At 39.6% G+C, this 12,608-nt stretch overlaps 1 protein-coding gene across 2 annotated transcripts; it reads left to right on the top strand.

The window, feature by feature from the left end:
* Nucleotides 1-497: 497 nt before the first annotated feature.
* ptpn2a (protein tyrosine phosphatase non-receptor type 2a) lies at nt 498-10,657 on the top strand. Of its 2 annotated transcripts, none has more exons than XM_086310361.1 (9): nt 498-798; nt 2,255-2,345; nt 2,440-2,540; nt 2,717-2,815; nt 4,056-4,193; nt 4,420-4,629; nt 7,155-7,319; nt 8,394-8,581; nt 8,833-10,657. In XM_086310361.1, exons 1-9 carry the CDS (start codon nt 742-744, stop codon nt 9,023-9,025), a joined length of 1,242 nt encoding a protein of 413 aa, XP_086166487.1. In that variant the 5' UTR covers nt 498-741; the 3' UTR covers nt 9,026-10,657. The 2 variants fall into 2 exon arrangements, with proteins under 2 accessions (XP_086166487.1, XP_086166486.1); XM_086310360.1 differs by lacking the exon at nt 498-798 and adding an exon at nt 894-1,263.
* The last annotated feature ends 1,951 nt before the right edge of the window (nt 10,658-12,608 follow it).

The raw sequence follows: 12,608 nt of genomic DNA on the forward strand, positions 1-12,608 counted from the left end.
TTATTAATACACAACTGCCAAAATAAATATAGTATGTAATATACTGTCAAAGTTACCTCTTGCGCGGTTGCCAGGTTTGATCCAACTGACAGTTTTTTTTCTTCGCTAACTTTATTACTAAAAGTTAATTTCAAGTAACAATATTTAAACAGATTTGTGCAAATGAATTTTGTAAAGGCAAAAAATAATAGTACTTAAAACATTCAGTAGATTTATTGTGAAAGAACTTTTATGCGTTCAATAAGATTATTGCATTAATTAATTAAATTAATGCATTCATTGAAATACTGCAATATACCTTGTTTTTTTGTTTTGTTTATTTGCTGAATAGAACACTGAGCTAAGTGTCAGTATCCTTTCTTGTGTTTTTTATTTTATATTAATGTTAATATCAGATTTTTGTAGTTTAGTGTCCAGAGGATTTGTTTGTGTGTGTGTGTGTGTGTGTGTGTGCGTGCGTGCGTGTGTGTGTGTGTGTGTGTGTGTGTGTGTGTGTGTGTGTGTGTGTGTGTGTTTGCGGAAGGCTGTGATGAACGCATATCTGGCAACCCGGGTCAGTCAACGTGCAGGCAGGCAGCAAGCAAGCAGTATTGTGCCGGAGCAGCAGACTCCCCGCAGGGATTCCTAGGGTTACACACACCGCTGTTTAGATGGCTGACAGAAAGGAGTAAGTTGGTGAACGGTGCTGAAAACACTCTGAGATTATTCCGGCAAGTGTCTGGGTTCACTAACTACAACACAATGGAGCAAGAATTTCAAGACATTGATTCGTCGGGGAGATGGCAAAACCTTTACAATGTAAGTCGGGACACTGACCGGGCCTCTCTTGTTTCTATGACGATCGGTTGCTAACTAACTTAGCTAGCTAATTTGATAGCTATCAAGTTAGACACCACTTAGAGATTTTGGTCACTTTTCGTCCACGCTTTTAATTGTGTAAATTTCTACACTTCGCGACATGACTTCCAGGTTCTTTATACATATTGGAGTGCAATTGGTAAAGACGAATGAGTAACTAGCATTTCGCGCTAGCTGACTTCCGTAGCTGGAAAACGTGCATCGGCTCGATCTTCACTTCGGTTAGCTAATGCTGGCTGACGCTAGCAGACGTCAGCCGCAGTTTCTGAGAACTCATCAGGACTTCCACAGAAAAGCGTGTTGTGTTTTACCACGCAGCACAGCATTTCGTTTATAATATCTCTGTTCCGGTTAAACTTTGGCTATGACCCTGTAATGTGCAGCTGCGAACTACAAAGATACCATGTAACTAGAACTGTTTTTGTTTTGTTTTTACACATCAGTGTTAATAAATTAAGAAGAAATGAACGTGCACACTTTATACATTTTTAGAAAATGTTTTTAAAAAACCCTTTTAAAACTTTTTTTGACGGGGGGGGGGGGGGGTATATATAAAAAGTGCATGATAAGTAATTTCATAAAAGATCAAATTTCTTCCATGCTAACGTCAGGCTCCCAGTCCTACTGAGAATTAAAGTGGGATTAAACAGAAATGAGAATACTAATACTTAATTTAATTTCTTACCCATTTTAAGGATAATGTCGTTAGCATGATAATATATTTAAACCAATAGTGCTCATTGTACATAATGGTGCTTTTCAGTTCCATATGTTATTGGTTTATCTCTCAGTTCATTTCTAATACAAGTCCCAAGCTTGAATAAATGGGGAGGTTTAAGGAAGTCAAATATGCAGACCAAGAATACAGCATCATGTCTTAGTACATCTATGCACTGAAACTGTACTTTGTGTACCACTAAAAATTACTTTTGCCACTAGTCTTATCCATGGTGCTGTAGCTCAGTGGCAGTGAGGGGACACGCCCCTGCTCACGACAGTATTCTTGGGAGTGTCAAAAATAATTTTTATTCTCTTTTATTCTTTTCTTGTCTCCAGTAAAACTGCTTCTGTTCCCCAGAATGAAATAATAATAGAACTGTGCTCGCCCTTTGGCCTTGCCCATGCAGACTGTGTTGTAAAAGGAAAACAACAGCCTGAGGCATTGCAGTAGATTAAGTTTGACAAATGACAATGAAAACAAAGCAGACCAGTTGTGATTAATTGAGTACAAAGGATTGAGGACCTTTGATCTCTGTATGGTTTTTCTTTTAATGTCATTACTGGTCACCACTCCAGTAAAACTGGATGCACATGAATTGAACAGGTTGTGTCACAGTTTCCTGTCGCTGTCAAAGCGATCCTTCTGAGTTCCTGTTTGGTTTCTCATCTGCAACAGGAGATCCGTAACCAAGCCAGTGAATATTCCTACAAAGTGGCAAAGCTTCCAGTGAATCGGAATCTGAACCGCTACAGAGATGTCAGCCCATGTGAGTGTTACGACAGTTAAGGCTCTCAGTGACGATATGTGCTGCCGAGAATGACGTCGTCATAATTGCTCTGTGATCTCTTGCTTGGTTTCAGACGATCACAGTCGGGTAAAACTTGAAAACTCTGAAAATGACTACATCAATGCAAGTTTAGTCGATGTGGAAGAAGCCCAAAGAGCTTACATTCTTTCTCAGGTATGTAGATTGTAGGACAAGCAGTGTACACTGAACTGTCTGCACGGATATCTGTTGAACACATCTGCGTGCCACTCAAAGGAAAATACACAGGATTTGAGTTTGGCATTTTGGTAGTTGTTCATGATCTCTGGATGTTATTTGTTTATGTGGATTTTCTACTTTTGCTTTGACAGGGCCCCTTGAGGAATACATGCGGCCATTTCTGGCTGATGATTTGGGAACAGAGTTGCAAAGCTGTTATAATGCTCAACAGAGTGATTGAAAAAGGATCTGTGAGTACACTGCAACACCTTCTAATTATTATGTTCTGAAGTCCCCCTGCTGTTTAGGTTTGAAAGTTTGAGGAGACATATCTTTATTAATAGATGTAGATACATTTGCTCATCCCAAAAGGTTTGAGATCAATTGTCTTTGTCATTCCTATTTCCACTGATGCTAAAATTCTGTGCATTTTACAAGATGAAATAGAATCCAAGATACGTTTTATTGTGTTTTCTTTCTAGTGTACCCACTTTTATCTGGTAGACTAGAAAGGATTTCAGCCCTGTTTTGGAGTTTTCAAAAAGATGATCAGATCTACTATAAAATTTAATTGGCTTGTTTTTCATGCATGTGCCATCTCTTCACCACGTTTCATGAAATTCACCGTGGTAGGTGTAACCATGCTGACAGACAGATTGAGATGCAAAGAATGCCACAATTTTGAAAAAATGAATTGAGATACTGAAGAGCTGCACATGTTTAAATTCGTTATGGATCAAAGCCTAATTGAGATATTTTGGGCAGCTATCATGACTCAAATTCCTTTACTTGACAATGGAAAAAATGAATTTCCTTACATTTAAAAAAAAAAGTCTAGTTTAAAATGTCTTTTTCTTCCTTTGTGGTGTTATACTTCATCAGAACTCTGTGTTTCACAAGATTGTCTTAAGCTCTGTGGTCATGTTTTAAGTTGTACTGTATGTAAAGTTTCAGTTCTGTTGTTTCCATTTATTTGAAACTTTAACCACAGTTCCAGGAAAGTTAATGATTACTTAGTTTCTTTTTGCATTTAGTTTTGAATGTGTTTTTTGATTTTTCGTTTCACTTGTATTTGGTTTTCATATTTCAGTTTAGGTTTTACTCTCTAAAAAGGTTTCATTTTCAGTGAGGTTTTATTGTTGTGTGTTTCATTGTCTTTTTTTTTTTTTTTTTTTTTTTTTAAAGTTTCAGTAAAGAGTTGTTTTCTCTCTCTCTCTCTCTCCACACTTTGGTTTTTAGTTGAGTTTAGTGTAGCTAACTATCATGGCCTTGGTGCCAAGAACAACCAATGGAAACTGGAAACAAGCTGTCAGGTACTTCGGTGTACAAGAACGTAATTAGTTGTTCTCTTTGCACACGGTTGATTTTCCGAATCCGAGGAATGGTGTACATATGTGCAACTGTTCTCAGTATTTAAGTCAGAAGTTCTTCAAATGGCTCGAGGCACATGACAGCCTATCCATGAGTAACTGAATGTATTTGTCTCAACAGGAAAAGTGCGCGCAATACTGGCCTACCACCGAGGAGCTACAGATGTCTTTCACAGACACAGGGTTTGTTGTGAGGCTACTGTCAGAGGAGGACCAATCCTATTTCACAATCAGATTGCTGGAACTACAAAATACAAAGGTGAGTATGCAAGGGTGCCTATTGGTTAATAGCATCTCTCTTGAGTTTCAGCATGGTTTTAAGCACTGCTTAACCAGTCTCTTACCATTTAAGTGTAATAGCATGTAGCTGAAAAAAAGACTGATTTCAGAGTGTGTAATGTTTTCCTAGTGACAAATCAGCTAAGTCATGCAGAACTGTGTCTATACAATGCTCCAGTCTTGACCAAACATTATGCCTACCACAGACAGAGGAGTCGAGAGAGATCTATCACTTTCACTACACCACATGGCCTGACTTCGGTGTTCCAGAATCCCCTGCCTCCTTCCTCAACTTCCTCTTCAAGGTTCGGGAGTCTGGCTCGCTGGACCCGGAGCATGGGCCCTCAGTGGTGCACTGCAGCGCTGGGATTGGTCGCTCAGGGACCTTTGCCTTGGTGGATACCTGTCTAGTTTTGGTGAGAAGGGGAGTGGGGAAATGTCACTGAAAGTCTGCCACTGTTAAAGAGAATTCTTTCGCAAGAGGTTCTCATTACAATGACTACAGTCTGATGAGGGTAAGATGAGGCGTTCATGCTCTGATTGTACTTGTGTGCTGATAACGTGCTTACAGAGCAGTGTTGACGTGTAGGTATTCAGCGTGAGTGTGTAAAGTCTGGAATATTTTAACTGGAGCAGAGAAGAGGCCCTTAACTGATTATTTCTTGGGAAATCAGGTTTCTCAGGAATAACTCCTAAATTACCACAATTCCACATGTGTCTGCAACTATATGGAACTAAATTCCCAATTCTTATCATGTCTTGATGAGTTTTAAAGCTCTAAAAGCAAAAAAGAAGATGAATCTTATTTCACTAGAAAGTTTTGCAAATTTCCTGTGGCTGTTTGACTTGTCTGTCGGCCTTGTTAAAATGATTTTTTTTTTTTTTTTTTTTGGCCAGCTGTTAGGTTAACCAGACCTTAAGTGCTGTAGGTCTTTCACTATTGTTCAACACTACACCAAAAGTAAGTAGTGGGTTGATCAGAAGGAGCTCTTCAGCGTCTTCTATGAATCAAACTCAGCATATGCAGGATGTCTGTCCATTATCTGATTTCAATTACCTAAAGATGGACAAGCAGGTTATCACCTGCAGGGCATTATCACCTTCATAAGTCAGCCCAGAATGATAAACTAACACAGGCAGAAAGCAACACCACTACAAATCCGTGATGTGTGAGTGTGATAGGAAAAGCCCTGTGCAGTAGTGCAATATTAAAAGTGCTGCATGAATGTATATGCACTTTTAAGTGCTTTGGTCAGTAAGACTGGATAAGTGCTATATTAATAAAGTCTAGCCTAAAAGGAGCAAGGAGAAAGAAAGGTGGCTAGAATGCACATAGAGTTACCAGGATTACAGTATTGTATTAAGACATGGAAGAATTCTCTAATCTGCATAGGGTCAAAGGTATTCATACGCACAAATCTACTAGTCCTAAAGATTCTGTAATATGTTTAAACTCTACAAGGCCAAGGGTTATAGACTTCTTCTTAGTGATCAGGATTGCAGACAACTGGCAGTTTCTCTTTGGGGTGATTAAAATGATTTGTTTGGCAGCACTCATTGGACTGACCAGAACAATGGGAAATTTAGGGGAACTCAGTAAAGCTCTAAGAAGGAGAATTGTAGATTTAGACAAATTGGGAAGGTCCTTTTGAGCCAAAAAATTGCCAATTTTAAGATTATCGGTTCAAACAGTTATATGTAAGATCAAGTTGCTTGGATTTGTCACAACTTTTCCAAGAACTGCCATGAACTGGAAATTGCTGGAACACCAGCATCACTATCCACAGTGAAGTCAGTTTAAGGAATCATGGACTAAGAGGATGCTGCTCATGAAAGTAGCTCCTGCTTCAAATTCAACACCTTCAGCCTTCTGGAGAAAAGTTTTATGGGGGCTGGTTTTGGGATAGGTTTTGGAAACTTGAGCAAGAATTCCTTCAGAGCCTTGCCCTGCTTTTTAAACCCCAAATAGAAAATTTAAAAAAAATTAGTCTTCTGGCCCATCACCTCAAATAACCTTTGAATGTCACCCTGTGCATAAACAAACAAGGCTATCTGTCAGATGTTTTGTCCCGCTCCTTCCTAATAAAGCAACAAGCAAAAACAGCCTCTTTGCTCTTGTGGCTTTTAAAAGTTGTACAACAATGGTGCTGTAAGAAAACATCAATCAGCTTTCAATGCTCCGAGCCCCACCTCAAAGGTTCCTGAACATTTAGAAAGTATGGGTGACCTGTGCACACCTCAGTGCCATGTTACCATCAACACCTTCATACTGCGGATAGAATCATGCCAGAGGAAAGTGAATCTGTCCCTGCTTGCGATATTTTTACTGGTCAAATTGACCATTCTATACAGGCTTTTTATATACCCATTGTACGTTAGGAAATTATCACATTTATTCTATGTCAGATATTAATTAGAAACCCTAAAGTGTAAAGCTGTTACAATGTAGGAGACACAACGCACAAAAAAACAAGTGAATTCTAGTGGGACCTCTTTCTGTTCTCACTTCCTAGTCAGCTGGAAAGCACAGGTTTAAAGAGCCTGAAATTTCTGCTAGTTAATGTACGTGGTAAAAGCTCCCATAAATAAAAACAGATTTTGTACACATAGTTTTGCTCTGCTGTGTATTTAACTCACCTGTTAAATACGCAGTTTATGAGTTACGATTTGGAACAGCTAAAACATATTTCTTCCCAGCACTCACATCTTAAGCAGCATTAGACTCTGAGACAGGTTGGTAAGTTGTTTGGACATGCACCTTAAATCAAACCACTCTCTCACAGATTACCTCGATTTTTCTCAAATGTAATACATCTTTTGAAACTTCTCAATATTACAGCTCATGACTTCCTAAAGGAAAACAAAGGTGTGATATCCTGTGCACCTGATGTGATTCTCTATTAAGCGGTTATTCCATAAATGGGAAAATCTGTTTTTGCAGATGGAGAAGAGGAAAAACCGGTCATCAATGGACATACAAAAGGTGCTACTTGGCATGAGGGAATACCGCATGGGCCTGATCCAGACCCCTGACCAGCTCCGCTTTTCATACATGGCTGTCATTGAGGGAGCCAAGCTCATCCTGACAGACAACTCAGAAACACAGGTAGTCACAAGAATGATTGAAAGCTTGTAAGTCTGGTTCTAAATAAGCTTTTGTAATTTGTTATCTGACTTTCAGTAACCACCCGAAGAGCAGTGTTACTCCAATAAAAGACGGAGGCATTGTTGTGGTTTCAAGTTTTGCTTTCAGTTTCGCTCAAAAGCCGGCATCAGACGCTAAAAGAGGTGGCGATGTCTGATTTTTGAATGTTTCTTTGACATTTTCTGGGAAAGTGAAGCTAATCATTTGAAAGCATTAAAGGGAAATGAGAAATTTTAAATGATATGCAGCACTTACGTTGAGAAACATTGGCTTGTATACAAGTATATTAGAATCATTCGGTTTTACTCCAGAGAAGTGAAAATAAACATAATAGTAAAGTTTAAGGTGACATGTGGGCTCTCTTGGTTTTCTACCATCCTTTCACGGTCTGGTTAGCTTGGAAACGGGTCTTGAATTGCATTCTTTAAGGCATTAAAGTCTTAAGTTTTCAACTGTACATGCTGAAACCTGCAAAAATCCTGTCTAAATGTTCTCTTGCTGCATCAACACAAAATTGCCTTTGACGCAGACCGTATAAAACACAACCTCACAATAAAATGAAGTGATTACCAGAGTTTCAAGCCCTGCCAGCAGTAATTTTAAATGTTACAAACTTCCTAATTCCATTTCATTTTTTTGGAGTTTTTCTTCAGAGCCATCAGAAAGTGTCTAATTAAAGTGGTGTGTGTGGGTGCTTTCCCATAACAATGAATAGGGCCTCTTTAATTTATAAGGTAACTGTCAAAATAATGGCCGACTCACTTGACAAACTAACTAGATCCTCACACTTGTTATGTAATGACTATACAGACGCTCTTTGATCATTTGCGTCTTGCAGGTGCCCTTTCTTTACCAGAATTTTAGTTTTGCCACTTGCAAACTAAATGATGAGAATGTGAGCCAACATATTTAAAAATCAGGAATTTAAGCTTTTATTTTGGAAAAGGATCACTATTCTCTTCCTCTCTGTCATAAGCTGACAGTACACTGAAATTTTCCTTCTTGGTTGTCTCTGCATGTCATCCTCTTTGTTAGAACAAGCTGACACAGCTGTCCAGAGATGACCTGGAGCCAGATCTACCCCCTCCACCACCTCCACCTAGACCTCACCTTAACGACAGCAGACCCAACGGACCCCACCTAGAGTCTCAGGCCCCCTCAGGAGACAGGCTTGCAGGAGAGCCAGATGCCCAAGATCACAATAAGGCAGACAATTCTGGGCAGTAAGTAACAGAACTGAAGTTTGGCAGATTAAAAATTAAGCGTTGAAATCTGCTGACTTGTTCCCATCCATGCGCTGAGATTCAGTTTATCTTTTTGAGCACATAGAAAAGAAAGAAATCAGGTTTCACCCTTTTATTTGTTCATCTTTGTAGTAAAGCTTTGGTACAGCAGTGACACAATTTGTGGGGATTAAAGTGAGTATTACCCTGTTGTTTATTGTTGGACTGCTGTACTCTCTGTCTTATTTCAGGGTCCGAAAGCGACACCGTGAGGAAAGGATTGCCAGCACAGCACAGAGGGTCCAACAAATGAAACAGAGACTGACAGAGTCTGAGAGGAAACAGGAGAAGTGGCAGTACTGGAGACCCATCCTGTTCAATGTCGGCGCCGGCGCCGGGGCTGTCTTGGCCATAAGCCTGCTGTACTGGATGTATTCCCAGTGAAGCACTGCGGGTCACTTAAAACGGACTCTTATTTTGCACCGGTACCTGAGATTAGGTACTTCTTCTCGACGTAGACTTAGACAGTAATATGTGCAGAATTGAGGGTATTTATTTCTCAAGGTCAAAATGCGGGAGCGCTAGATCAAACGAGCGTCTGTATATTTTTCATGTAAGATCGAAACAAAAAAATAGTAACATCTCAGGATCTCGGTGCCAGCACGATGATTTAATTTCCTTTCCTTCTTGTCACTGCTCATGAATGTACTGTATCATAGCAAAAATGGCTTTGCAGAAACTTACTAAAGGTGCAGTACAAAGAGAAATATATAGTGACAGGTTTATTTTTACATTCTTTATTTGTAATAGTCAGATATGTGTCGATCAACACGTTTTACATTTTGCATTTCAGAATGACTTGTGTTGACTTGTTCATCCTACTGTAGACTTGTAGGAAAACTCCAGAGCCAAGATTCAGCTGTAGGATTTTACTTTTCTTTAGTTTTAATGTAATATAATGAAATGCATGCATTCTGCGGTTTTCCAGACCACCACTTGTTCTTCCATTCACATTTAGCAGGGCATCTCAACACGGCCAGAAGAATATTTTTGTGTGAGTGGACACTTCCTTGCCAATGTTTCAGACTCGGCTAGAGTGGTTATTTTCTGTTATGTGCACACTTTTTTTTTTTTTTTTTTTTTTTTTGCCTGCCTTTGTTAGCTGCCACATGGATCATAAACGTTGCCCCTTAGCAAGTTATTTACCCACTGGATGGGTTGGTCTGTGTTTGTTCAGGTGATCACGCTGTTTTTGTTTTTTGTTGTTGTTTATTTTAAGAAACCAAAGCCTGTTTTTAGGAAGATAACAGTCAGACAAGCTCCTGATGATGAACCCTCGCATACTCCCCTCATGTCGAATGTATATTCTGTTGAATCTCTCTGTCATAACTGACACCTGTATTACAAAATGATGCTAAGTACCGTTCTACATTCTGTCCGTGTTTTGAACCCACATGATTGCCGATTCGGTTTTCAATTGACTGGGACCAATCCAAAGCTACAATAGTGCAATTTAGAAGCTGAAGGAGAGCACCTTGGATTAAATTTAGAAGAGAGCGATGTCCTTGTGGGGTGGTTGAAAAAGCTTTTAATGTGCCTTGAAATGTGTTAAATACGGAAAGGAGGAAAAAAAAGTGCGCTCCCAGAATGGTTTTTTTTTTTTTTTGGTATGTGCGATCAGTACAGAAAATTGTCGTGTCGCACGTAATGTGAGTAACATGTTTGCACTGCAATGACCAGATTAGAGGTGGTGTACAGTAACATGCGTCTGAGTTGATTGAACATTGAATGTGTCATTTGCATGTATCGAAATTTTTGATTGGCTACAGTAGAACATGGCTTTTATTTTATTATTATTGTTATTTTCTTATTTAACAATAATATAGTGTAACATTCCATTCATTTGTTTTCTGTGTACAGTTTTCAGGGGAGTTTTGTACACTGTTGAGCTGCAGTGTGGAACATGACAGAAGACTTTTGATGAGAAAAATGACAAAACCACAACAAAAACATTAAATACTTCATAAAAAATAAAATATTCTTTTTTTTTCTTTTTCTTTTTTTTATAAACAAAAATTTGCTTGCCTGTTCTTTAATTCTGTATCCGTAAAGCAGCTTACCCACAGCTCTTCCCACCCCACCCACTTTCTGTGCTGTTACTCATAATTTCATTCTGACCATGAGCTAAATCAATGCAGACAGACTGGAGACCTCTCACTGTGGATTCCAGGAATTGATTCAATATTTCAAGAAGAGGCCATGCTCACATTGACTGCTGTAGTAATTTCATTTTCTCTTGTCTGGGACTGTGTGTGGTTTGTGTTGAATGTATTTTGTGCCTTTGCACTTATTTCAGCTTGTCTATATGATGTTGGCTTGATCTCTTTTGTCGTTATATCGTACAGCTCCTCCTAATTCTGGGCGTTTTAGAGGTCGCCACAGCGAATCATCTGCGTCCGTCTCACACCGTCTAGCATCCTGCTCTGTCACACCAAACTCTGCATCGCCTCCTTCCGTACACCCATGAACCTCCTCGGAGATCTTCCGCTCTAGTTTCCTTTTTGTCTGTGTCACCATCTCAAAGAGACGATATGTAAACCTCACTTTCAGTTTTGTTGCTGTCCTTTCACCCCTGATGACATTTATCTTCTACCCTGCCTGCACTCTGTTCCTCACCTCTCTTCTGCACTGTATTTTCACTCTCTACTACGGTACGGTCATCTTTCCACCTGTTTCCCTCTCATTCACACTTGTATTTTGTGTTACTCTTGCTGACTTTAATCCTCTACAGTGCATACCACTACCTCTATGGGCTCTGGTCCACCTGCTTCCCAATCACACTACAGATCAGTGTCATCTGCAAACATAATCCGTGTAGACTCCTGCCTGACCTCAACTGTCAATATATGCCTATCGCCACTGCAAACAAGAAGGGGCACAGAGCAGATCCTTGATCGTTTGTAACTCCTACTGCATGCATCACCACTGTCTCATTGTCCTCATACATGTCCTGCACTACACACACACTTCTCTGGCCCTCTTGACTTCCTCATACAGTACCACAGTTCCTCTCTTGACGCTGTTTCTCTGGATCCACAAAGGCACAGTGAAGCTCCTGACCTCTATACTTCTCAATGATTACTCTTAATTACGTTTAAGAGTAATCATTCATCACATCTATAGTGCTCTTTCCCTGCATGAGGCCATACTGATGCTCACTGATCATCACCTATATTAACTTAGCTTCAGCAACTCTTTCCCATATCTTCATGGTAATGGCCCCATCAGCTTTATCCCTCTGTAGTTACTACAGCTATGCACATCACCCTTGTTCTTCCCCACCCGTGTTCTTGTGTTAAACAATCTGGTTAAAAAGTCCACTTTCTCCTAGACATCTCCATACTTCCACAGGTATGGTGTCTGGACCAACTGCCTTTCCACTCTGCATCCCCTTATAGCTGCCCTCCCATCCTCCTTACCAATCCTTGGCTCTTCCTGATTCACTGTCCTCCATCCATCCTCCTTTCTCTCTCATTTTCTTCATTCACCTGTTCCTCAAAGTACTCCTTCAGTCTTCTCAACTCCATTTCTTCACTTGTTAGCATATTTCTAAATCTGTCTTGAATCACTCTAACCTGCTACACATGCTTCCCAGCTCGATCTCTCTGCCTAGCCAGTCAGTCGTTTTGTCATCCATGAGTATTCAGTCTCACATACAACTTAAAACCTTACAGACCCAACTCCTCTTTGTACATCTGTTTTCTTCACCTTTCTTCATCCATTGAAGCCCCCTCCCGAGTGACACTCTCTACTCATTAACAGAATTTAAACAATAGGTCAAGAAATAATGCAACCATATTCACCATAAGTTTACTTTTCTTAAAACATTTAATTTGATTGATTTTTTTTTTTACAGAGATTTTGCTCCCTACTGGGATAATTATACGTACTTAGAAACGTATGGGTCGTTTAATCTTACAAAGTTGCATTTAAATGTTTATTCCTTTGTCCAAAGCAGGTTATGCAC

This window comes from Aulonocara sp. 'chitande type north' Nkhata Bay, linkage group LG11 (genome assembly GCF_057382095.1).
Source record: "Aulonocara sp. 'chitande type north' Nkhata Bay isolate Kocher_YH1m ecotype deep benthic linkage group LG11, A_spYH_male_GT1.1, whole genome shotgun sequence".
NCBI classification, from domain to species: Eukaryota; Metazoa; Chordata; class Actinopteri; order Cichliformes; family Cichlidae; genus Aulonocara; species Aulonocara sp. 'chitande type north' Nkhata Bay.